This window comes from Nannospalax galili, unplaced genomic scaffold, assembly GCF_000622305.1.
Source record: "Nannospalax galili isolate Female #2095 unplaced genomic scaffold, S.galili_v1.0 scaffold418, whole genome shotgun sequence".
Lineage (NCBI taxonomy): Eukaryota > Metazoa > Chordata > Mammalia > Rodentia > Spalacidae > Nannospalax > Nannospalax galili.
The window spans coordinates 278,501-305,819 of record NW_008342003.1 but is presented as its reverse complement, the minus strand read 5'-3'; the positions used below and the strand labels follow the sequence as shown (position 1 = coordinate 305,819).

The window sequence follows — 27,319 nt, the reverse complement described above, 5'->3', positions numbered from 1 at the left end:
ACACACCCCACATCCCCACACACACCCCACACACACACACACCACACACACACACACACACACACTACACATACACACCACACACACACACCACACACACCACACACACACACCACACACACCACACACACACTACATATACACCACACACACCACACACACATACCACACACACACACCACACACCACACACACACCACACACCGCACACACACACACACACATACACACGACGCCCCATGTCTCTGAGCCATATTCCATTACTTCTTACTCAATGCTCAGCAATGCAGGACAGCCTAAGGAACACTAACACAGCTGGGGAATTTCTCCCCCACCCTGGGCATTTTGTGCTCAAACTCCAAAGACCCCAGGTTGTGACTTCCTGCCTCTTGGGGCATGCTGAACTGTGCGGAGTGTGCTTATCCAGTCACTGTCCAGCCTGAGGCTCTCTGACGGCTGCATTGTGCTGTCATCTGCTGGTGAGCTCCTTTAATAACTTCTCACATAACGCAGAACGCTTTCTACCCACACGCCCTCCCCAGCCCACTCCTTCCAAGCTTCTGACAATGTCTACATTTCCTTCATGACTCAGTTCAGTGGTTCTAGTCTCTGGGACCAGTCCTTTCCAATCAGCAACTCCGTACATGTTTGTCTCCTAAGACATGGGGTCGCTGAGGTTACATAGAAATGCTAGAGACACGGGGCAGCCTTCGCAGCAGGGGTCCTCAGGAGTCAGTGAGCGAGTGAACGAGTGAAGAACGAACGGATTGCTCTGGGGCTCACCGTCAGTGGCCCAAGTATGAAGCCGTTCAAGTTCCACTGTGGGTTTCAAGTCTAGCACAGACCTGTGCACCAGTGAAGTGGCATTTTGATTTCTTTGTTGACTGATGGATTTACCGACTCTTAACGCTCCCAGGTCCAGTACAAGGTCAGACCATGGGCAGTTGTAAGAGTTTATACTCAGATGTGCTCTGTAGATAGAAGAATTCTCACGGAACAGGGACCAGCTTCTTGGGTGTGTAGCTTGTAGTGTCTGAGCAGAGCAAGGCCCCTTGCCTAGAGGGGGCCTTGCTTTTAGCTCCGCTCTCTGCTGTGGCTGAGTTGGACGTCTTTATGCGTCTCAACAGAGGGCCTGAGTTTTATTCTGCATTGGACCCACAATCCTGTCCTCAGACCCAGCCACACAGCTGCTGCCAACTGACTTGGCTCATGCTGGGAGATGTTTGGTGCAGTCGGCAGAATCTCCCTGACCGACTGACCATGGCCTTCTGTCTTCTTTGCCGAGGAACTCCGACTCTGAGAGTTGGTATTCTGCCAAGGGGAATGTGGCGGCTTCGGTCGTCACCCAATGAAAAGCTTTTAAATGGCTCTTAAAACAGAAGTCATTAGAGAGTCTATTTAAAAGGACAGTAATTGCTTAGCTAAAAAGTATTACTAATTCCATGAACTTCCTCATAGCAACTTCCTGTTTGATTTTATATGATCCAACATGAATTTCAAAGATAAAAAGAAGCCCTCAGTGTGAGCCGTTTAACTACCCAGGACTCCATTTGCCCTCTACGGAAGATGAGAGAAAACATTTAGGCCAGCTAATTTCTTCAACCAACTTAAAGTATGAAATTTAGCTTAAAAGTGTTCTTTGCCGGGCGTGGTGGCACATGCCTTTAATCCCAGCACGCGGGAGGCAGAGGCAGGCAGATCATTGTGAGTTCAAGGCCAGCCTGCTCTACATAGTGAGTTCAGGTCAGCTGGGACTACAGTGAGACCCTGTCTCAAAAAGACAAAAAAAAAAAAAATGTTCCTTGTAGCCAGGCATGGTGACACATGCCATTAATCCCAGCACTTGGGGAGCAGAGGCAGGTGGGCCTTTATGAGATCAAAGTCAGCCTGGGATAATCTACATGGGGAGTTCTAGATCAGCTGGGGCTACATAGTAAGATGCTGGGTCCAAAAAACAAAAAAATTCCTTGCAGTAGCTTTATAATGGACTTTGACAAAGGCAGCTTTCTAAGGATGAGCTAAAATGAACGATGAAAAGACTCAAGGGTAAAGCCTCCATGATGCGTAGCTATAATTCTCTACAATTATTTCACATGGTGTGTATGTTGAGAATACAACCGGACTGGAAAAATCACTCGAAAACTTGGCGGCTTTCCAAAACTGATATTAAAGAATCGTTTTCTGAGTGCATGATTTTTGTAAAGGTTCATTTACTTATTAAAAAGTGTTCTGTGCCCACTGTGTAAAATCCAGAAGGGGATACAAATATGAAAGACAACTTCTAAATAGTTAAAGTTTGAGTACCACCCCCTTTTAAAAAATAAGAATAAACTTATAACCCAGACATTATTTTACAACCTGCCCCTGTCCTGTGTTGCAAGCAGATTTCCATGTCCTTGGACATCTTCCATGAAGTGACATTTTGCATAGTAATCTGTGTGCATATTGATATACCATAATTGATTCAGCCCATCCTTACTGTAAAAATACTGAGTAGTTAAGTTTTCTTTTGGGAGGCTGGAGAGATGGCTCACCGGTTAAGAGCATAGGCTGTTCTTGCAGAAGACCTGGGTTTGAATCCCAGCACCCACATTGTGGCTAACAACCATCCGTAACTCCAGTTCCAGGGACTCTGACATCCTCTTCTGTCCTCTGCAGGGACTGCATGATACAGGTGCACTTACACACATGCAAGCATAACACTCATATGCATAAAATAAAAATAATTTTTTAAAGTTTTCTTTTCCACAAAATTAAGCATATATTCAATAGTAGCCTCTTGTATACCTACATTGTACATTCTGTCTATCTTTTAGGGTGTATTTTTATTTTTTTTAATTATGTTTATGTGTGTCTATCAGTGTGTGGGTATGTGCATATGAAGACAGTGCCTACAGAGGCCAGAAGAGGGCATCACCCTGGTGCTAGAGTTACAGATGGTTTTGAGGCCCCCCCTTCTGGATGCTGAGAACAGAACTTGGGTCCTCTGGAAAGGCAGCACATGCTCTTAGCTGCTAAGCTGTCTCTCCAACCTTGCAGTGTGCTGTTAAGCACTGAGCCAGCTCTAGTCCTTCACCTGCTTTTTAATATTACATAGTCTACATCTCTCCATGTTGTGACTTGAATTCTTTCTGCACATGCATTTGCAGACAGTGTGTGTGAATGCACACCACCCACACTTGCGTGTGTCAGCACCGTCGTATGCTGGCTTTGGCTCTCTGAATGTTTCTCCTTCAGGGAGTGCTGCCGTCTCTGTGCTAGGTTCTTCTCAGTGATGGACAATGACGTGAATCTGTGGGGAGAGGAGATACATAGAACTCACAGCAATGTCGAACAGAGGCAAGAAGAAATATCAAGGAAGCACAGAAGAGGAAATGCCCGGGAAAACTGAGGGATCTGGGGAGACCGTGCAAAGAGTATAAGGGCAGAGACGAAGTGCGAACACAGGCCGGACCGCACTGGACATGATGAATGTGGACCAGGAGAAGGTGGGGTGGAACCACATCTTAAAGACCCAGAAGGCAGTTCTCCACAACTATCCCTTCTGTCTGTAGGCAGTGAGAAGGCAGTGGCTTGCCTTACTCCATCTTCTTTTGCTACAACAGAATATCACAGACTGGGAAGTTTATAGAGAAGAAAGATTTATTTGGTTCATTGTTCTGCAGACTGGGAGTTCAGGCGACTGCATTTGGTGAAGGCCTTCCTGCTTGTGGAGATGCTAGAGTCACAAGGTAGAGCAAGTCATCACACTGTGAGGAGAGCACATGGGAAGGAGCCAAACTGCTTTTCATAACAGACTCATCCTCGGGATAACTGACTGACTGTTAAGCTATTAATCCATGAATAGATTGACCCACTCAGCAGCACAGAAAGCTTAGCATCTAATCATGTCTTAAATGTCCCATCAGTTAATGCCCTGAGTTCTGGTGGGGATGGTCAATCCCTAGCAGTGACATCTTGAAAGCCACGAGAACCTCACTATGGTGAAATTTCCAGGAAGAGATGCTCTCTATGTTTGCAGTTAGGTCTCTTGAACAGTCTAGGTGAGGGGATGGGAGACCTCTCTGGCCACAAGCTGTCCACACAACACGTCAGTCAATGGCATGTTCAAAAGTACCTGGTACTCTGACTCATGCAAGAGGGAAGCTGGGGAGGGCACAGATGACAAGCTAAACCACCTGCTTGAAGGACCTTTTCATCAGATTCCTAGGCTGTTAGAGTTAGAGATCTTATATCAGGGCTTGTTTTCTCCAGCGGAGGGCCAACGGTACATCAACAAGCAAGTGGCACTTGGCAAATCCTTATCCTGGAGCCAGGATATAGCCAGGCTGTATAACCGCAGTGCCTCCTGTGTGAGCGATAAAAACCACAGTGTCTTCTCAGGGTGAAGCCATAGCAAAGGAACACAATGACAGATTCAAAATCTGAAGCTTCGTTTATCATTCCTCTTCGGTGGATAATCTTACACTTTAATCGCCATGCCTGGATCATAAATGCTGTGAAATCAAGCATGCTTGTAGAATCTCAAATACTGATGAAAAAAAATGAATAAAGTTTGAGGTGTTAGTTCAAAGACAAGTCAGTATAGGGCCTGGAGTGGGGGTCAGGTACCCACAGCAATGAGACACTAAAGAATTAGGGGTGGCTGAGGCATTCTGGGTCTGTAAGGAAAGCCGTGGTTCTGTGGGGCAGATATTTCCCCAAATTTGCTCATGAATTCCTTGTCCACATTACTACATGTAAACATGACACCTCAATGAAATTGAAATAAAAATAATGGGCCAGAGAGATGGCTCAGCAGTTAAGAGCACAAAGGGCTCTTGCAGAGGACCTGAGTCTGGTTCCCAGCATCCACACTGGGAGACTCACAACTTCCTATAACTCCAGCTCCAGGAGACATGATGTCTTCTTCCGGACTCATTGGGTACCTCCACTTACATGTGCGCACACACACACACACACACACACACACAGAAATAAAACTTTAAAAAATGAGCAAAACTTGTTAAAATTGCTACAAGTTATGTTGTCCATATTCCCTTACAAAAACCTGTTTACAGCAATTTAGCCCTATGCACAATCGGAGGAACACTCATCGGCCAGATCCTGTGCAAGTGACGCAAAACACAGGGTAAAGACAGAAAGGCCCCACAGACAGGCATTCAGAGCGGCCATCAGCATCAGACACCAGATCAGGCAGAACAACCCACGCTGTTCCTTCCACTTTTGGAGCCCGGTTTTAGGAAGAGGAACGAGCACAAATCTCAAAGTCCAGGTCACAATAATCTCGCTGTGATTACAGTGTGAGGGACTACAGTCTTGTCTAAATTGGAGTTTAATGTGATCCAAATATACCCTGCTTTTTTCTCGAGAGCTAGCGAATCGTAGTGGTTCATTTCGTGGCTCTGTCTGGTTTGCATCCCCCCTCGTGGTCTGCCCTTGCTTGTGTAACGGGCTGACTGGGAGTGGAGAAGCAAGAATCTCCCAGTTTCTCCTGTTGCAGATGTCCAAGATATTGTCAGGATGAAAATACATGGTGAGGCAGTAACGGGGGAGTGCGGGTCGGCAGCTTTGTGGAGGTGGGGGTGGCTTTCTGCTCTTCTTCCAGGGTAAAGCAGGAAACACCAGGTTTAAATGAACAAAATCAGCCTGGAGGGGAGCTGTGGTATTTGTGAGGCTAATGTTCACCTTGTAAAGGCAGCGCTCCTTACCACAGGGCCAGTCCTCTGAGCAGGGAGCTGGGAGAACAGCATGTCCTGCTTAGAGGGGCAGAGTCCAGCTACAGATCTGGAAACCTAGTGTTTCCAATCAGACTTCAGCTCTCTGTCCCAGGAAAGGAAGCACAGACCTCTATTAAGCACACCTTCTTCTGGGCTTGCTGTAAAAAAAAAAAAAAATGGCGAAGTGTGAGCCCAAGATCTACTAGTCTCTCGAGACTGAGTGAGGGGGAGGCTAGGGAACGGGATGTGGCTTGTTGGCCCTCGTGCTAACCTAGAAGAGCTGGTGGTGCCAGGCAAAGCCCTCAGCCCGGGGTTCGAGCACCAGTGGGATGAGATAGTGGCTCCCCATAGGTGCTCGCCCTGCAGGCATCTTCTGTTTGCTGTCCTTGTTGGCAAGAGTTATGTGCCATATGCCAGAGTAGGAATTCAAACCCGTAGGGAATGTGCGTGAGTTGAAAACCTATGTGGTATATTCGTGTCAATCAGTGCTGTGTTTCTGTAAATAACCTTCACGACTTTGAACGGTGCCCTGAGAACATCACACCAGTTCAGGCAGCATCCAGGACACCCAGGGAAGACGATTATTTCCAGGCATCAGCTTGATTCCCTCTGCAACCCTGCCTGTGCACACCAAAAATTTATGTGGAAGAGTTTATTCTTGCAGACTTTCCAGAACTCAGCCAGAAGATATCCCCGAAGCCATAGTTCAAAAGAAGAAATCCCACTTGTTTTTAATCTGAGTGCAAATAAAATCAGAGGTTGATGTTCATATATCACAGGAGAGTTGTTTTGCAAGAGCAATAAAAGGAGATGATGGAACCGGGAAAAATGGACACTCAGCAATGGGACCAAGAATAAGCTCTCCGTGCTGACCTTTTGGTCAGAGCCACATAATGCAATTTGTGTCATCCCCTCTGGATACTTGTTTTTATTGGTTTCTGGGAATCTGTTCTTAAGCTGTTATGGTGAAGTAAGATGTTCAGCTCTTGTCATTGCCCAATGTCTACCTTCTTCATAAGACCTTGTATTAGGGACTGTACATGGAGGTCTTTCCCCTCAGGAGATTGCATTCCGGCCCCACCCCTGGCTTACAAATGGCATTTCAGTTGGTCATCACCTAGAGACTTCTGACTGATGGCTCTCTTCATTAAGAGTCCTGATGAGGGGCTGGAGAGATGACTCAACAGTTAAGAGTGCTTACTGCTCTTGCCCAGAACTGGAGTTCAGTGCCCAGCACCCATGCTAGGTGGCTCCTCTTACGACCACCTGTAACTCCAGTTCCAGAGGATTTTATGCCTTCTTCTGCCCTCCAGGAACATTTTCATGCACATGTGCATGCACACAAAAACCACACACACACACACACACACACACACACACACTAAAAATCTTTTTTAAGAAAAAGAACATTTATGGAGGCTGGAGAGATGGCCCATCAGTTAAGAACCCTGGCTGCTCTTACAAAGGACCCAGGGTTGGTTCCTGGCACCCACATTTTGGTTAACAACTCTCTGTAACTCCAGTTCCAGGGAGATCCGATGCCCTTTTCTGGCCTCTACAGGCATTGCATGCACAGGTCCACTTAGATACATACCAAATAGCAGATGATGCTGGTACAATGAGAAGGGCCCAGAGACCTGGGGGCCCAGGTTTTGGAGGCCACAATGGCTTCTGTGGAGGATTTGGTAGTGGTAATGTGGCCATGGTTGGGGGTCATGGGATTCATGGAGGTAAAACTAAAGACAAGGAGTGAATGCCAGTCACCAAGCTGGGCCGCTTGGTCAGGGACATGGAGCTCAAGTCCCTGGAGGAGCACTCCCTGTTCTCCCTGCCCATTAAGGAAGCTGAGATTATCGACTTTGTCCTGGGAGCATCTCTTAAGGATGTGGTTTTGAAGATCATGCCAGTGCAGAAGCAGACCCAGGCCGGCCAGCAAACCAGGTTCAAGGCTTTTGTCACCATTGGGGACTACAGAGGTCATGTTGGTCTGGGTGTTAAGAGCTCCAAGGAGGTATCCACTGCTATTAGAGGGCCTCTCATCTTGACCAAACTTTCCATTGTCCCTGTGTGGAGAGGCTACTGGGGAATCAAGATTAGCAAGCCCCACACTGCCCCATCCAAGGTGACAGGCTGCTATGGCTCTGTGCTGGTGGCCTCATGCCTGCCTTGAGAGGCACTGGCATCATCTCTGCTCCTGTGCCCAAGAAGTTGCTGCTGATGACCAGTATTGATGACCTCTACACCTCAGCCCAGCTGCATGGCCACCGTGGCCAACTTCACCAAGGCCACCTTTGACGCCATCTCTAAGACCTACAGCCATCTGACCTCTGACCTCTGGAAATAGATGGTCTTCACCAAGTCTCCCTATCAGGAATTCACTGATCATCTTATGAAAATCCATACCAGAGTCATCCATGCAGAGGACCCAGGCTCCAGCTGTGGCTAATACGTAGGGTTTTTATATGAAAAAGAAGTGAATTAAGTCTTTTAGAAAAGAATAATAAAATATTTTTTAATTAAAAACAGCATTTGGGAGGCTGGGCGTGGTGGCGCATGCCTTTAATCCCAGCACTCTGGAGGCAGAGGCAGGCAGAGCTCTGTGAGTTCAATGCTAGCCTGGTCTCCATAGCGAATCCAGGCCAGCTGGGGCTACAAAAAAACCCTGTCTCAAAAAGACCAAAAAAAAAAAGTATTTTTTATCAGAATGGGGCTTTTTCCACCAAGGGGCGGGTCCGTGTTCCTTCTCATGAATCTTAATGATTAAAGCGAAAGTGAGGTTTATAAGCCACTGGAAAAACTGAGATCTCATGAGAACAATCTGCAGCCAGATGTCATTCCAGAATCTGTTGGTGGACACTTCCTAGTGGCTAGGTTCTTGGTTGAGTCCATGTTAAGATGGCATTTTGGTAAGTCACCACATTCCTTAAGGTCACGGGATGCTGGAGAGCCTACAGCTGGATCTGCCCTCCCTCCATGGAGGGCTCCAGGTTTGCTGCCCTGAGACTTCACTTTTCCCTGTGTGCTCTGTATGACTTCATTCGCGTCACGCTGAATGTCAGCCGGAACTGATCATACTCAAATGCCGAGCATAGCATTTGAGCTTCTTCCTGAGCTCCAGCCTCCTCTCCCTAACATCTTCATTGAATGTCCACTGTCCACCTCAGTCAAGGTATGGGGCTTCTAGTGTTTCACCCAAACCTCTTACATTCCTCCCATCTCAGCTACTGAGAACTCTCTCTGTCCAGTTGCTCAGCTTCTTGGAAGTAGCGTTTGAAGCCTCTATTCTCAGCATCCCATATCCTGCCATCCCCACCATCGGAAACCATCCCTTCCCCCACCACCTCAAAGTTCCAAGAGCATCCAAGATTTTCCTCCTGCTCATCACCTGAGTGCTCAGAAGAAACTTGGGACTCAGTCCTTTCTTACCCTTGTCATCACTGGCTTCCTTGCTCAAGCCTCCATTACCCCATGTTTACAGTCCCATGGAAGCTGCTGACTGACCCCCATCTTTCCTCTGTTGACCTCCAATCTGTTGACAAGCTGTCCCTGGAAGGATCCTCTTCCTATTTAAGTCATGACCCATGACTCCCTTCTCAAAGCTCTGTAGTGACTTCACCATCTCAATCCACTGGAATGTAAAAATTTTCTCCGGAAACGTTGAACTCTCATCCACGACTAGACTCCCAGCTCCTAGAACAGCACCTGGTAGATGGAATGAGTGTGCGTCAACATAATTGATAATTGAGTGAGCTGGTTTCTGCTCTTCCTTCTGGAGCACAGCACTGCCCTTGGATCTACTGGCACCTGAGTTTGCCTCCAGGATTTGAGGGACGTTATAAAGAATAATCAGTGAGTGATGGCCTTGTTGCAGTTTCAAAGTTTCCTTAGTTTTTATTTAGTTACATATTTCTGCAAACTGGTTTGAATTCTGTAAGGTCACAATTGTCTCTAAAAAGACTGGTTTTTCTCTGGCCCTTCATGAGTCAGGAAAGCCACGCTATCTTGGCACTGTCTTCTTGTCTCCTCACCCCTGTGTCATTTCCCACAGGCATCAACAGAAGGGTCGTGTATTCCCTGGCGGACTCAGCGGGTGGGTTCTTCTCCATCGACAGCTCTTCTGGCATCATCACACTGGAGCAGCCTCTGGACCGTGAACAGCAGTCATCACACAACATCAGCGTGCGGGCCACCGACCAGAGTCCCGGACAGTCCCTGTCGTCTCTCGTCACTGTCACCATCACTGTCCTGGACATTAACGACAACCCCCCTGTGTTTGAGAAGAGGGACTATCTGGTGACTGTGCCCGAGGATACCTCCGCTGGTACCCAAGTCCTCTCAGTTTTTGCCACCAGCAAAGATATTGGCACAAATGCAGAGATTACATATCTCATCCGTTCTGGGAATGAACAAGGGAAATTTAGGATCCACCCAAAGACAGGTGGGTTAATAACACTCCTGATACATCCTGCTTCTCCCCACCCCCCAGTTGTCTCTAGTGGGATCCCCATCCTCCTCCTTCCTCCCTTGCAGGAGGAACAGTGCTCTGGTGATCGGGTCTTCACGCAGACCTCAGAGCCCTGTTTCTCAGGATGGCCATGTTAAATTCCAGGCTCCATGCTATGGGCTTACTTGGCCGCCATAGGATGTCTAGAAAGCGAGCTTGGAGCACACTCTAGTGAGTGTTTCCTGGGTAGGGAAGGCGGTGAGTGGTGCCTACGTTCAGCCATAGGGTGCACTTGCCTCTCTGTTCTGTTTGCTTGTCTACCTGGATTCTACCAGCATGAGCTGGAAGGCGTGCCTGGAGGTTTGCTTCCTCCGTCCACAGTCCTCAGGCAGATTATCACTTTCTGGTCAGCAGTCGGGGCTGACATTGGCAATGGTCTGCGCTGTCGTCTGCAAGTCTTCACAAGCCTGTATAACAAGTGGAATGTATCAGCTGGCTAGAACTGGCATTGTGTTTAACTGTACTCCCTCTTTATTAGAGCAGCAGCCACACCCATTTCAAACTCTAGGAGAAATGTGTAGCTAAAAGAGAGCCTTTGAGAGAGTTAGTATTAGAGGCATGTTGGGTAAAAAATAAAAATAAATGCGCAACAATCCAAAGAATAAGAGGAGTTGCTACTGGAAGGTCCTGATACTCGTGCATTCCACTGTTTAGCTTTCCATGCAAAAGCTTTCTGTGGGTATTTTCACTGTTTCCAGTTCGCCTATGAGTAGTCCAGATGGTTCCCATTTTACAGGTCAGAAGTGAGTCTCTCACACCTCCTACTTTATCCACTTCCCAGATCACTCAAGGAGTATGCACCTGTTATGGTTGGTCTTTTCTTTAAGTAGTTAGTGCACAGCAAAAAGACGCTGCATGACCAATACCATCCGCTTAACCTGGCAGATGTTCTAGGCTCATATTAAACCCCTAGGTCTGTCTCACATCTTCCAAATGAGAAAAACTGAGCTTTTGAGTGGCTAAATACTTTCCCTCAGCAACCACCATTCAAAGTGGATAGTCCAGGATTTGAATTCAGGCCTTTCTGACTCAGAAAACCACACCTCTAACCCTGAGAAGCATATACTACGAACATGCAAAAATGTAGGTGGTACAGTTCTTGTGTGTCAGTATAAGAAGCCGGAAACTTGCTGACTTCTCCCCACAAGTGGATAGTCCAGGATTTGAATTCAGGCCTTTCTGACTCAGAAAACCACATCTCTAACCCTGAGAAGCATATACTACTAACATGCAAAAATGTAGGTGGTACAGTTCTTGTGTGTCAGTATAAGAAACTGGAAACTTGCTGACTTCTCCCCATAGTAGCTGCTTATTACAGCCACTACTTCTAATTAAATGTGTGGAGATTCCCCTCCATAAGAACTCATTATCCTTGTCCTGTCTAGCGCTGACCATTGTATGTGAACAGCATGGGGAGGTGCTTAAGGACTGTTTGAATTGGCACTGGGTATCCAGACTGGGCTGCAAAACAACAGCAACAGCAGAAATAAAATGCAAACACAGACTCTAGAGGCGGCAGCTCTAAGAAAACTCAATTACTGAGCCAAACGGGCTCTTGGAGGAATTATTTCTGATTCTCATCTTAATTCAAAGGGGCCTATTGGCAGCCTTAGCACTAGGGAAGTTCTCTGTCTAGAACTGTGCAAGGAGATGACTCTTGCTTGTTCTAATGATCGTTTTCCAGGTGACAGAAGGACAAAAGTCCATGGGACCTGCTCTGTGAGCACCCTGAACAGCCTCCAACTTCAGAACACAGCACAGGGCCCTTCACCAGATGGGCTGGGACTAGAAGCATGTACTGGTCACAGAGCCCATCTTAGAGGTGCCCCCAACTAGCTGCCTTCCCTCATTCTACTTGCTTGGTTTAAACAACTCCTTGGTGTCATTATCTGAGTTCTGTGGGTGTGGGCACAACTCATCCTGTGTTTGATGGTGAGGCTGTTTGATTCCCGACAGCTCCTTCTGCCTCCTGTCACTGTGCTTTGGGGTGTCCTGGTCTTTGGCCTCTGTGCATGGTAGTTTTAGATGGGTGCATTACCACTTGGCAAAGCAGCTGTGCAATCTACTCAATTCAGCTGCGTCTGCTGGTGACGCTCGGTGGCTGGAGCAACACCCTGAAGCTGCTCCCGTACATTGCAATCCACTTGCAGTGTCCCTAAGCCCACCTGAAGACCCAGGAGCTTGAAGGATGTCCTAGGACCGTCACGGAAACCTGTGCTTTTAGTGTCTGATGGACAGCTATGCTCTCACTGACAGCATTAATCAAGCTTCTGGAATCCTGGAACGCTTTCAGGGAGGCATTAAATAAACCCCAAGCATGTAAACGTCTTGGCTACAGATGATGTAAATATTGCCACAATGACAGTCCAGCTGACCTATGTTTTTTCTCTAATCAGATCTAAAGTTCCCTATTTTCCTTCAAAGGGGGTATTTCTGTCTCTGAAGCTCTGGACTATGAAACATGTAAAAGGTTTTACCTGGTGGTGGAAGCTAAAGATGGAGGCGCCCCAGCCCTCAGCGCTGCAGCGACCGTCAGCATCAATCTCACCGATGTGAACGATAACCCTCCCCGGTTCAGCCAAGATGTCTACAGCGCCGTCATCAGTGAGGACGCCCTGGAAGGGGACTCTGTCATTTTGGTAGGTGCTAGGAGGGTCAGAATTATGAGGCCAGACATCCTCCCAGTGAAGAAATGAACAAGGTTCATCTTTGTTCACACTTTTGCTTTTCTGTGTGCCTCCAAGAATTCCTGTCAAGCATGGGTCTTTCCCCAGTTCTGTCTCTTGTTTGCATCTTAGAATGGGTCTTTCAGATTGGTGTATGTCAAGGATAATTTGCTAGAAGCTTCATTTTTAAAATCCTTTTGAATTTATTTATTTTCATTTTATGTGAATGAGTGTTATGCCTGTACGTTTGTAAGTGCACCACTGTCGTGTACTTACAGAGGACAGAAAAGGGCATCAGAATCCCTGGACAGTTGTTAGCCACAATGTGGGTGCTGGGATTCAAACCCAGATCTTCTGCAAGAACAGCCAGTGCTCTTAACTGCTGAGCCATCTCTCCAGCCCCAGCAATTTCTTTTCTTAAAAAAGTGTGCACCTTTAAAGAAAACACAGTAGATCCGAGAATGAATTTTTAAAGATAAATAGGCCCAACTCATAGGAATAATGTCACCCACATTCAGTATGGGTCTTCCCACCTCAGTTAAACTGCTCTGGATGCCCTCACAGAACTTGGAGCTGTGTCTCCAGGTCATGCCAAATCCAGTCAGGTGGACAATGAAAATGAACCAGCACAAGAGGATAAGACCACTATTCGCAGAATTGGGAATGGGTCATGAGTCAACCCCATCAGTTAGCTTTGGGCTTTGTCCTTACCGTCTTAAATCCTGATGAAAATTCAGCCTATAAGAAGTGTCAGGCTCTGAACAGGTGGAAAATAAGAAGGAAAAGTAACAGGGTTCTCTGTGAGGGCCCGTCTTCTTCATCCCATCTATCACCTCCTATACTGGAGACTGATCATGGGTACTGGACAGCATAGGGCATGGGACATTGTCAATCAGAGACCCTAAGAATCAGCTTTAGACACTGTCAGCCAGAGACACTAAGCCTCAGTCTTAGACACTGTCAATCAGAGACCCTAAGAATAGGCCTTAGTCACTGTCACTCAGGACCCTAAGCATAGACCTTAGATACTGTCACTCAGGACCCTAAGCATGGACCTTAGACACTGTCACTCAGGACCCTAAGCGTGGACCTTAGACACTGTCACTCAGGACCCTAAGCGTGGACCTTAGACACTATCACTCAGGACCCTAAGCGTGGACCTTAGACACTGTCACTCAGGACCCTAAGTGTGGACCTTAGACACTGTCACTCAGGACCCTCAGCGTGGACCTTCGGCCCTTCTTCTCACACTCTGTCATGTTTATTTTCCATGAAGCTAATCGCAGAAGATGCGGACAGCCAGCCTAATGGACAGATTCGTTTTTCCATTGTGAGTGGGGATCGGGACAGTGAGTTTGCTGTGGATCCCATCTTGGGGCTTGTGAGAGTTAGGAAGAAGCTGGACCGAGAACGGGTAAGCCAGTTAGGCCGTCCACACCTACACTGTCCCTGGATTTAGGCTCAGGCTCTGGATAAATAGCAAGGAGGTGCTGGTAGGGTTGGGTTAGATGTCTGAAAGAATTTTCTATTGATAATAGCTGTTGGTGATTTCTTATTCTGAAGATCTTAAAGGGAAAATATGTGCCTTTCTGGATAGGTTGAATACATGTCTTCAAAGAGAAATTAAATATAGAACTGATGTCCTAACAGTGATGCTGAAAGCAGACTGAACCCTCCAGGTGATAGAGCCCCCTAACCCAGGAGTCTACAGATCCACAGTGACAACTGCATAGAATAAAGGCTCAGAACCAGAGTTCCATGGAGAGGTGGTTCCTTCCCTCAGGGAACAGTGGCAGTATTGGGAGGCATCTTGGTTGACAGACTAGATGGAGGGTGGTACTGTGTCCTAGTGGGCAGAGGTCAGGCTGTCTGCTAAACATCCTGCAGAATAGTCTACACACACAGAGAAGGATCCAGCCCCAAATGTTGATGGTGCAGAGGCCTATGGAATCCAGGGGGAGTCCGGTCTTTAACGTGGCACAGCCAGAGACCGCAGGTTATCTGAGCATGCTCAGAAGGGAGGGGCACCGTGGTTCCTTGCTTCAGGCTCTATACCTCGGCAGGTGTCCGGATACTCTCTGATTGTCCAGGCGACAGATAGTGGCTTTCCTGTGATGTCAGCAACCACAACTGTCAACATTGATATTTCTGACGTGAACGACAACAGCCCGGTGTTCACCCCCGCCAACTATACTGCTGTGATCCAGGTAAGAAACCTTGTCTTCCAGGCCCTGCCTGTGCGAGCTCAGCATCCTTCCTCTGCTCTGGTTTGCTGCCTTGGGGCTGCCAAGCAAACACCTTAGAGTAGTAGATTCGTATTCAGCCAGAGTTTCCTGTGACAGGCTCAGAGGCTGAGGCGTCCAAGATGAAGGCTTCCTCCTGTCTCATGTGTGGGGTGGCTTCTTTCCTTTCCTAATGGTGACTACGCACTGTCCTGACAGCTGAAAGGACAAACACGTCCCTTAGATGAGCACACTAGCGCCTGGAAAGGCCCCAGCTCTTAGTACTACTGCATCAGGACTGAGGTACAGCCTACGAGTTTGTGGCAAGCACAGGCATGCAGAGGTGGCACTCACTGGGTTACATTATAGTTACTGTTCAATGTCAACTTGTCCCTTGCTAGGGTAAGTGTGAGAACAGTCTGATTCTTCAGCCACAATTTTTAATAAGAACTACTAGTGCCCCTTCTCCTAAGTGTTAGATGCTCCATACACACCACCTGTCCCCACCACGACCTGTCAGGGAGGATGGTAGACTAATACTCCAGCCTTCACCCCATGCCTTATTGTTGAAAGAGCCAAGGATCTATGAGTGTTATGATTGCCTTTGATTGCTGTGACAAAACACTCCGACCAATACCAGCTTGGGGAGGAAAGGGTTTATTTGACTTATTTGACTTACAGCTCCTGGTTCACAGTTCATCAGGGAGTCCAAGGTAGGAATTCAGGGCAGGAACCAGAGGCAGGAGCTGAAGCATAGGCCACGGAGGAACGCTGCTTACTGGCTTGCTCCCCTGGCCCCTGCTCAGCCTGCTTTCTTATGCAATACAGGCCCACCTGCCCAGGGGTGGAACCACCCACAGTGGGCTGGGCCCTCCCACATCACTCAGCAATCAAGATGGTGCCCACAGACATGGCCACATGCCAGTACTATGGAGGAAATTCCCCCAGTTGAGGCTCCCTCTACCCAAGTGTGTCAAGTTGACAACTAAAGGTATCCAGGACAGTGAGCTTGAGAAATTCACCCAAGATCACACAGCTGGTAAGGGGGAATCAAGATCTGAACTTGGATCTGTTCTGTAAATATAAATACGCCTGCTCCTTCTACAGTGACAAACTATTTCTAAGCAACTTTGAGCTCTTTTGGCAGGGAACAGAGATCAGTGTGAACTATCCCATAAGTCAGAGAAAGACTGGATCTTAGGACAGAGCTGCTTCTCTTTAAAATTAATCTCCCATATGCAATCTGTCTGGCACTTTAAATCCACCTCTTCATGAGGTTAGACCACAGGAAAGAATATCTTACTGGCATTCTGCTCTCAGAGAAGGTGAGAGCTCTCTGAACTGGCTTATCGAAGTTCAAAAGCACAGTGCTGGGCACTGAACTTCCTGTGAGCCCCAGGGGTTCTGGAAGCTGGAAGGTTAGAGTTAGGGGGAATCAGGAGCTCCAGATCTGGATCACTGTCAGTGTGGAGGACCCGGACAGATATTGGGGTTCATACCTTAGGGGTTGCATGGGAATTCTGGAGAAGCAACTCCTACCTGCCCTGGTTTGGGGTCACAATGCCTCTTAATTCCCAGGGGTTTTGTGGAGAGGAAATATATTGGACGGCCCGGGTTTCTACAGGCCCCTTTAGAATGAGATCGAAGGTCTTGAGTCCGGCCATCTGTGGCTAGCTTCGCCAACCCTCAGCAACACCAGTTTGTCTGGGAATCAGACTGAGATGGGGTGAAGCCAGAGGCACTCTGTCTGCTCATCCCGCACCTCATCAGCCCTGTTGTCTCCTCTCCTCCGTCGCCTCCAGCAGCTGTGCCCGAGATCTCTGTCATCCTCCACAGTGTTTTGCCCCACCTGCACCTCCGTCCCCTCTTCTCCCAGACCACTCATGTCTCTATGGTCGTGACCCACCGGGGTGCTCCCTGCCTCTTCCTGCTTCTCTGGGCTTTCCCCAAACAAAGCAGGCTTTGCCTTCTCAACATTCAGCCTCATGACATGCATCCATCAGCTGGACAGACTGTTTTCAGATGCGCAACTGGAAGTTAGCGGTGAATGCTTGGGGCTAGGCCCCTACCCTAGGCTGGGCTTGTCTGTTATTTCACAGCCTTTCTCCTCAGACAGTGACCCCAAAGGCCCCCATTCTCTCACTCTGTCCGCCTCTTCTGTAGAGGAAATGGCCTTCAGAGAGTGAGCAAACAAATCAATAAATCTTCTGTTTTCTGTGGAGCTGATTATGCTGTCCTTGCCAAGCAGTAAATCTTCTCCTGGCTGACATGATCCCACGGTGGGTCCAGAGAGAGGCAGTGCCTTGAGCATAATGGCCAAGCAGGCGTTTGAGGGATGCAGGACCTCTCTGGGTCCTCCTGTGAGACTGCACCAAGCTTTCCACACCAAAAATAATGGGCTTACTGCAACATTGTTTCTATTTTCTTTCTTTCTTTAAAAGTTTTATTGCATTTATTTGGGGGGGGGGCGGTCGTGCATGTGTCAGGGCACAGATGTGACAGGGGACAACTTGAGGGACTTTGTTCTTACCTTGTATGTGGGTCCCAGTGTTCAACCCAGGTCATCAGACTTGGTGGCAAGGACCTTTACCTGCTGAGCCATCTTGCTGACCCCTTTTTTCCTTTCTCACTCTCTCTCTTTTCGTACATGGTCTCACTACATAGCCACAGCTTGCCTAGAACTCACTATATATTCTAGGATTGCTCATAGTCATGACAATCCTCCTGCCTCTGCCTCCCAAGTGCTGGAATTACAGATGTGAGCCACCACACCCAGCACCATGCAGTTCACATAAACATTCAGCACGTGAAACTTGAATGGGCCTGCTCTCCCAGTCCTCAGACCACAGTCTCATCTGGGGCTAAACCCACTTAACAAGCTGATGTCATCAACAGGCTAATAGTATTGACATCACCACAGTCTGTGATAACACTGTTGTCTAAACGCACTGGGGCAGGGACACCAATGCCTTCACCACAAAGACTTCATTCAGTGGTTCCAGTGAAGAAGGTGACCTTTGGCCCACAAAGTGTTGCCATATCAGAGAGAAGGCCATGTCTTCCAAAATGCTGGTGATGTCCAGGCCTCCTTCTCGTAATTCTCGAACTCAAAAATATTATATATGCTTTCGTTCCCCTACAGGAACACCCAGCACACCTGTGTTGTGGGGTGGGTTGTAAAAGCCCATTTTCCACCTGCCAAATGGTTTTGTATACTGACTGGGAGCTGCTCCCATCCAGAGTCCAGTGTGACTCTGTCACAGTGTTGGGCCTCTGAGTAATCATATTGTGACAAGTGTAAGGGTGCAGGTTCCCATTCCAACAGGGTGATGTAAGGATGCAGCTTTCCATTCCAACAGGTGATGCTTTCTTGGTCTAAGTGGATTTCCACGCTTATCACAAAGGTTATTTTGCTGGAAAGAGATTCTTCCCAGAGCCCTGCAGGTTACCTCAGCACTGGAAGCTGGTGAAAGGCAAGTGGATCTGGCCCATCTTTGGAACCTAGGAAGCTGCTCAGTGGAGGGACTGCACTGTCACCTGCAGAGTACCATCTCTTGGTGCAGTTCTGGGGAGGTAGCTGCAGACACCAAACAGGATCCTTTAAGCACTGGCATGTTTTCAAAAGGCAGATAAATACCCCAGGGAAATCCCTTCTGCCAAAAGCCCGGTTTCGCAGCACAGCACCCCCAAGCCAGTAATGATAGGGTTTTTAAATGGTGACAAGAGGGGTAATTTTATCTTCCTTTTTGCAAAACTCTTTTATGCAGGAAAATAAACCAGTGGGCACTAGCATCTTGCAGCTGGTGGTGACAGACCAAGACTCTTTTCACAATGGGCCTCCCTTCTCCTTCTTTATTTTGTCGGGAAACGAGGAGGAGGAGTTCGTGCTGGACCCTCATGGGGTCCTGCGGTCGGCAGTGGTCTTCCGGCACACCGAGTCTCCGGAGCACCTGCTATGTGTCCAGGTACGGCCTTCCTGTCCAACCACACCAGGAACCTTTCTCTCCCACACTTGTCCCTGTGCCTGTTGGTTGGTTTTTCTTTGTTGAGCAAGTCAACATAATTCACGGTGGTGAAGGAATGTTCTTCTAATCTCGAATTCAATTTCACACCAATAAAAGTGCCCTCTGTGTGTGAAATTGATCAGGAAGGAAGGGAAGCTTGGCTGTTCAGGAAGGATGTCCCTGTACATTATTCCCGGCACTCAGTCAAAGACCTCGATCAGTACTGTGAAAATTCCCTTGGTTCCCGTGGATACCCAACGGCAGCACATCCATCAGAACGTCTGCTTTGTACTGCCTGTCACTCACCTCACTAAGGGAGGCCACCCATCACTGCTGTAGAATGCTTGGCTACATCCTGGTCTCTGCTAGGTAAGCCTTCCTCGGTGAGGCAGGAGGGGGCCAAGGACTCCACTGGCATTGAGACCAGTACCCCAGTCCTTCAAGTTCAATGGCCTGTGTGACAAGAAACAGCACAGAGAAGTCAAAGTGAGCCAAGCATTGTGGCACACACCTTTAATCCCCACACTGTGAGATCAAGGCCAACCTGGTCTCCATAACGGTCCAGGAGAGCTGGGGCTGCAGGGAGGCCCTGCCTCAAAAAGACCAAGAAAGATCCTGAAGTGCCAAGAGAAGTCACTGAGAAAAATGGCCGAGTGGTCAGGAGTCTGCAAGCTCGTGCAGAAAAGAAGACCTGAGCTCTGTTCCCAGCACCTACCTTGCATGGCTCACAACCACCTATAACTCCAGCTCCAGGGGATCCAATTCCCCTGGCCTCTATGGGCACTGCACTCACATGCGTAGACACACACACATACACACACACACACACACACACACACACACACACACACAATTAAAAATAAAATAGTTTCTTTAAAAAAGAGCTGCAAATTATCATACGTGCAGAATTTCCACCTGTGACTTTGCTAGTACCAACGTCTATATCCTTCCTGTGAAACTGACTCATTTTCCAATCCACTGTTGCCCACAGAGGGCAGCCTAACCCTTACAAGGGGTGGTGATGATGTCACAGTAATTCTATGTGCTTGAACAATGTTGAACTATCTTTTATAGAATAAACTATAACTGAGCGTCCTCCACTCCATTTTTAAAGTTTTATTGTTTTTATTTTATGTGTATGGTGTTTTGCCTGCATGTGTGTAGGTGTACCCATGTTGTGCAATGCCTGTGAAGGTCAGAAGAAGGCACTGGATCCCCTGGAAGTGGAGTTGCAGGCATTTGTTAGCCACCATGTGGGTGCTGGGAATCGAACCTGGGTCCTCTGCAAGAGCAGACAGCTTTTAACCGATGAGCCATCTCTCCACACTCCCTTACTCCATTATTAAGTGTGAGTGTGATCCCCAAGCACGTCCATGACTTGTCCAATTGAGGCCCTTTGTCCTAGAGTAGTACTTAAATAATTTCTAACAATACTATAGAAACTCCAGGGCCAATAGAGATTCCCAGCATCTTCTCCCAACCCCAGTGCAGTTCTCTTAACATCCTCTCCAGTTGCTAGGGAGCAGGTATCACATTTCCCACAGAGAACTCTGATTTGCTCAGGGGAAACACCCCATGCCCTGATTTCCTCCTTCAGAAGAACCTGTTACTGCTTTCTCAGTCCTCGTATGGCCTTCAGGTCGTTCCTCTGGTCTCATGCTCTTCTGTCACATCTCTACACTTCTCCCAGGTTAACCCTCCCACTTCGTGCTATTGCTTGAGGTAAGACATAAGCTAAGGACAGTTCCTGATCCAATTCCTGCCCTTGGCCTGTTTTTATAAATAAAGTTTTATGGGGCTGGAGAGATGACTCAGTGGTTAACAGCACTAGCTGCTCTTGCAGAGCACCCGGGTTTGATTCCTAGCACCCACATGGCGGCTAACAACCGTTACTCCAGTTCCAAGGGAATCCGACACCCAGTTCTCACCTCCTTGAGCATTACACAATATGGGTGCAATTCCATACATGCAGGCAATACAGTCATACACATAAAAAAATAAATAATAACAATAAATAAGTAAAGTTTTATTAGAACAAAACTTTACTCATTCATTCCTATATGCTATGGCTGCCCCCAGGCTGCAAAGACAGAAGCCAGGGTTTGCTGACAGATCATATAACCACAAAGGCTACAATGAAGGTCATTTAGTCCTTTCCAGACAATGTTTGCCAGGTCCTGCCCTAAGATAAAACTATCCATGGCTGACTGGGGCTTGAAAACAGGTCATCATTCCCAGACTTTAGCTTTTGAACATCCGAGTCCTTAGATCGACCTCGTCTTCCCATTCTTCTATGACCACAGACCACGCCCTGCCACCTTATGCCCAGGGACACCAAGCCCTCTGCCACCTTTCTGGAGTCTGGCATTTGAGTGGACAACCTCTGAAGCCTATGAAATTCAAATTCACCACTGTCTTTTGAGGCTGTGTACAGTTTGACTTCAGGTTCAACCTAATTTTCCATTAATCTACATTTCAACATCTCTGATTCATGTAGCCAAACAAACAGAGCATGTGATGAGGGTAATAATACAAGTAGCTACAACCTTATGAGCAACCCATTTTAAGTACTTCTACAGGTGTTACCTGTGCTAAGTACTATGCAATCCCTCTCTTTTTTTAATGCCTATGAGAACTCTGTGAGGCTGATCTTACTGTTAAATTCATATTAAAGATGCAAAACCTAAATCTCAGAGAAGTCAATCAATTCACTTAAAGCCAGATACAGAGACTATGGCAGAGCTAAGTTTCATACTCAGGTCTGTATGATGCCCAGTGGCTTGTCTTTCACTTTTAAGGACACATCTCTGTCTAGTCCTGTCTGCAGGGTCACCGGGTCCCTGAAGATCTGACCCATGGGGACCTGACTTCATTCTAAAGCCTTATACCATCAACCCCCCCATGATGCATGACAGGTGCTCAGTAAAGGTCCGTTGTCATGTGGCCATTCCATCAATTCTTCTATTAAGAAAAGAGAAAGGGGCTTTCAAGTTCCCATTGTCTCTTTGATACACCATTTATAAATTCTAAATTTAACCATGATGTTAACTCTCACCCAACTAATGTCATTTCTTTAATGTGCCAAGAGGTGTCACAGTCAAAAGGAAAAATCCAACAGAGAATAGAGATTCCATCTCCAAGTCAGAACGTAGTTTTATAAGGTTCCCTCTGCTTTCTGTCCAAACTGTAAACAAGAAAGGCTGCTGTGGGCGTGCTGGGTCTTGTAGAGCCTCTGCCTGCTCTTCTAACTCACCTCCAATGGGTTTATTTTGTTGCCACGTGTTATTACCCAGAGAGAGTAAACACAGAGGGACTGAAGGTGACAGATAGGGAGGCTGTGAGTGCATAGCCTCAGCCTTTAACCACAGGAGATGGAGGGAGACACAAACCTGGCTAAAGGTCTAGATGTCTTCTGTCTTGGGGTAATTTATAAATTATCCTTCTTTGTCTTAACTCCTTGTCTGCCGTCCTCTTGGTTTTTAGGCCAAAGACTCAGGAAAACCACAGCAAGTTTCCCACACCTACATCAGAGTGCGTGTCATTGAGGAGAGCGTCCACAAGCCCACAGCCATCCCACTGGAAATCTTCGTCGTTACCATGGAAGATGACTTTCCTGGTGGGGTCATTGGGAAGATCCACGCCACGGATCAGGACATGGATGACGTGCTCACGTTTGCTCTGAAATCAGAGCAGAGGAGCTTATTCAAAGTCAACAGTCACGACGGGAAAATCATTGCGCTGGGAGGGCTGGACAGTGGCAAGTATGTCCTGAACGTGTCAGTGAGTGACGGCCGCTTCCAGGTGCCCGTTGACGTTGCTGTGCATGTGGAACAGCTGGTGCACGAGATGCTGCAGAACACAGTCACCATCCGTTTCGAGAATGTGTCCCCTGAGGACTTCGTGGGGTTGCACATGCACGGGTTCCGGCGCACCTTGCGGAACGTGGTGCTCACCCAGCAGCAGGACAGCTTGCGAATCATCAGCATCCAGCCCGTGGCAGGCACCAACCAGCTGGACATGCTGTTTGCGGTGGAGATGCACGGCAGCGATTTCTACAAGCCTGCCTACCTGATTCAGAAGCTGTCCAATGCCAGGAGGCACCTGGAGAATGTGATGCGCATCGCCGCCATCTTGGAGAAGAATTGCTCCGGCCTGGACTGTCAGGAACAGCACTGTGAGCAGGCCTTGTCTCTGGATTCCCACGCGCTCATGACCTACAGCACAGCCCGCATCAGCTTCGTGTGTCCACGTTTCTATAGGAATGTGCGCTGCACCTGTAACGGTGAGTGTGGCTGAGCTAATCGGTCCTACATTAATGCTGTTTCTCTGCTCTGACAAAATACCTGATAAAACGCCTAGGGGAAAGGGAGCTTATGTTGACTCAGTTTGTGCACAAGTCACAGCAGCAGGAGACTGAGGAGACCCCTGGTCACGTTGTCTCTGAAGTCAGGATTGACGGTGATGAGGCTGGTGCCGGGCTCTCTTTCTCCTTTTTCATTCACTCCAAGGCCCCAGTCCGTGGGATGATGCTGTCCTACAACCACAGCGGGTCTTCTCTCATGAGTTAACCTTTCTAAAACACTTCCATAGATACACCCAGAGGCTTTCTGTTAATATTATTATTTTTATTTTATGTGTAGGATTGTCTTGCCTGCATGTATGTAAGTGTACCTGTGTTGTGCAATGCCTGTGGCAATCAGAAGAGGGCATTGAATTCCCTGGAACTTGAGTTGCAGACATTCATCACCATGTGGGTACTGGGAATCAAACCTGGGTCCTCTGCCAGAACAGTCAGCACTTCTGACCACTGAGCCATTTCTCCAGACCTACCCAGCAGCAGAGTTTTTATGATGATTCTAAATTTAGGCAAGCTGAAAGTGCAGTGACCCTGATACTTTAGTAGACTGGAAGACCATTCCTGCATGCAACCACTCATGCAACTAAATACCAACTACTATGTGCCTAGTAGTCATGATCCATGCTGGGGCAGTAGAAGACACAGGCCTGTCAGTCCCCACAGTTAGGAGCTTTAGCTGAGTGAGCTGCAGAGACACCCACGTAACTGTGCTATGAGACATATAAACTCCTGCAGTGGGCCCAGGGAAGGAGCACCTGTGGGTTGAGATACAGTCAGTAGGAGTTGGGGAGCGCTGGGCTGAGGAAGACTGAGAGGATGAGAGAAGAACCCAGACCAAGGAGACTGAAGGAGCTTCACTCTCCAAGAGGGGCAGCTGTGACAGATGGGAACATAGAGGCCTGTGGCCACCCCAGGCCATTAGCCAAGATGAAGAACTAGGAATGAGCCCAAGGCAGCGGGAGTCATTGCTGATTGGAAGGGGAGAAGTGATGTCCTTTGCAAAGGAGTACAGAGTGGGTGAGCAAGAGGCTGCTGATGGGATGCAAGCTAGGAAGCTGTGACAGAGGGTGAGGGCAGCTCCCTTTGCTCCAGTAAGAAATAGGCCAGATGGCTGGGAACACAGACAAGGGACAGAGTCTGCCCTCTGAGCTGCTGAGACTGAGCTTGCTGTCTGTCCATGTTACAGTCATTGAACCTTGACCTTGGCTGGTCAAAGGTTGTAACTGCACAGCCACATGCCCACAGTAATCAGTGAGAATTCTTTCTCCCTCTTTTCCTTTCTCTGACATGTAGAGCTATAAATTCACAGCCCTCCTCTATGAAAACTGTACCCAGAGCTTTTCTATTCAGTGTGAATTTGGTCCACAGGGACTATGGCCAGAAAGGAAGCCATCTGTAAAACGTCCCTGTGGGTGAGTGGAGAGTCAGCAGCTCTGACCTCTTCCCTTGATGCAAGATTTTGGTTGCAGTTTGGAAAATGAGCTCATCGAAGGGAGGACCTAGGGACCTCAGGCCCCTCCAGGAGTTGTTTTGACAGCCTCCCAGCCTCAAGCACGGGCATTTGCCCTGTGGTACCCAATAACTTCCGCTTGCATTTTCACTGGGTAGATGCAATGGTCACCAGACCTGTAGCATGTGTATATTAGCTGCAAAGTAACTCAGAGCAAGCATGCTAGGTGAGACGCCTTTCTGGCAGATGCCACCAACATGAATGATTTATGAATACCAGCTGCCCAAGCCTCATCTAGATGTCCTTTGCAGACACAGTGATTTGTGCACAAAGCTATGGTAGGGAATCTCTGCAGTGACTCACAGCAGGGTTCAGGAGGAGCTCAGGACAGGACAGGGCAGACTCTGTAGGAGAAGCCACACCCACTTACTAATCCTTGTACTCTGAGAACTCAGAGGAAAACGAGGAAGTACATGGAGACAGTGTGTTCTAGACAGTGATGATTCCAAGTGAAAGCCACGCAGCCTCCCTAGGCACCAGCAATGCTGAGGCCGGCTTGCGAGCCCTACCTGCTGTGACGCTGTCATAAGCAGCAAGACACGGTAGAAAACAGAGTCCTTCCTGTGGCTAACAGAGGTCCGTGATATTTGTACATGGAGACCATATATGTCCTGGATCTTTGGGGATGAATGTGAGTTCAAGGGAGATGGGGGAGGGCAGGCTCTATAGGAAGAACTTGAATGCGTAATTTTTGTTGTGGGTGGCAGGACATACTCTCTGGTTTGTAGATGACTCCAGTGTCCTGATTGTGATATGTTCAAGGTGAGGTTCTCTCCCAGGATGCCTGTCATCCCCATAAGCCTTTCTACTCAGTAAACCTAGCATGCCTTGCAGCGTTTGTGATTCAGTCCCTGCATAGATAGGAGGCCTCCCGGGATGGCAGTGCGCTTTCTCCAGGGAGAGCTCTGCAGGGTCAGGACAAGCTCGGTCATTCTTAGAATGAAACTGAAAAGTAAAATTCTAGATTTTAATGGAGCTCAAAGTGTTATCTGGCTTGGACTCATCTTCAGTAGGTTTGCAAGGAGTATCTCCAGCCTGGGACCACATGCCTGTCCCAGGTACTGTAAGAGCACAGGCTGACTGTGTAAGGATATGAAGCTGTTCCCTCAAGGCTCCTGAGCTGAAGCTTGCCATTCGGCAGATGGGATATTTTTTTAGTATATGACGTGTGTGTACATGTGTTGATATGTGTGAGCACACATGTATGCACATTCATGTAGAGGCCAGAGGTCGACATCCGCATCTTCCTTGATTGTTCTGCTCTTTATGTATTGAGGAGAGTCTCGCTGAGTCCAGAGCTTGCCAGTCTGGCAAATCCAGCTAGTCTTCTTGTTCCAGGGATAGCTTTCTCCACCTCCTGAGCTCCAGGATAACAGCTGGCCTACCACACTCCCTGGCTTTTATGGACTCAAGTCCTCATGTTACACTGCAAGTACTTTACCCACTGAACCACCTTCCCAGCCCCAATAGATAAAATGAACATGTGAGCTCTAACTTCATCTGCGAATTAGTCCACTGATGAATTCATAGTCGGAAGGACTGTTAGCAGGTGGTCCAGCTGAACAAAAGGGTCGGTGGAGACATGCCTCCGAGGGGTGCACCTTGTCCCCTCACTCTTGTCTGTCTCTCTGCTTCCTGGCTTCTTTGAGGTGAGTAGCCCTGCTCTGTCAAAGCCTTTCACCCTGATGTTCTCCTTTACCTCAGATCCTAAGCAATAGAGCGAGCAGGGCCACGGACCAAAGCCTCTGAAGCCATGAGCCGAAACCAAACTTTTGATGTATAGTGGGTTTGCTCAGGTGTTTTGTCACATGGACAAAACACAACTAACACATCTGCATCTTAATCACAAGGAATCTTCCTTCTCCATGTAAATCATCATCTCAGGCATATGTGCTCTGTAAGAATTCTCAGATAACCCTGTTTCTTAACAGCATGATCAGAATGATCCCAGGAAGGCAGAGTGTCTCAGCCAGTTTCCAGTGGCTTACTACAAGTGCTGAACCCCACTCTCAGACATGGGCATGATTTGAGTTGCAACCTAGGGTCTGCATTTGCAGCTTACAAAAGCTGACACTTGTGCCTCTACTGCTGATGAGCAGAAACCCAAACTTTGAGACATAGAACAACAAGTTAAAGAGAAAAAGTCCCTCACCTTCAAGAGACAAGTTATTGGTTGTAATGATAATAATAATAATATCCTTCTTCTTCTAAAGTTTCCTTCTAAATAAGAATATAATAAAGGGTTATGAAGAATAGCCATAGGCACTTTGAGGCATATTTTCATTTACTAGAAATGTAACAGGGCTAGAAAGATGGCTCAGTGGTTAAGAACATTG

General features: G+C 47.8%; 1 protein-coding gene and 1 pseudogene across 4 annotated transcripts in view; both read left to right on the top strand.

Annotated features, from left to right (window-relative positions):
• Fat3 (FAT atypical cadherin 3) overlaps window positions 1-27,319 on the top strand; it is a 692,898-nt gene that overhangs the window by 616,961 nt on the left and 48,618 nt on the right. For 3 of the 4 annotated variants that reach the window (XM_029565746.1, XM_029565745.1, XM_029565744.1), the window contains exons 14-19: window positions 9,769-10,158; window positions 12,649-12,863; window positions 14,167-14,304; window positions 14,954-15,097; window positions 18,880-19,077; window positions 22,600-23,398. In XM_029565746.1, the coding sequence (XP_029421606.1) occupies window positions 9,769-10,158; window positions 12,649-12,863; window positions 14,167-14,304; window positions 14,954-15,097; window positions 18,880-19,077; window positions 22,600-23,398 (1,884 nt within the window). The remainder of the gene's footprint in view (window positions 1-9,768; window positions 10,159-12,648; window positions 12,864-14,166; window positions 14,305-14,953; window positions 15,098-18,879; window positions 19,078-22,599; window positions 23,399-27,319) is intronic. The other variant, XM_029565747.1, reaches the window with a different exon arrangement.
• On the top strand, window positions 7,339-8,173 carry LOC103737923 (annotated as a pseudogene).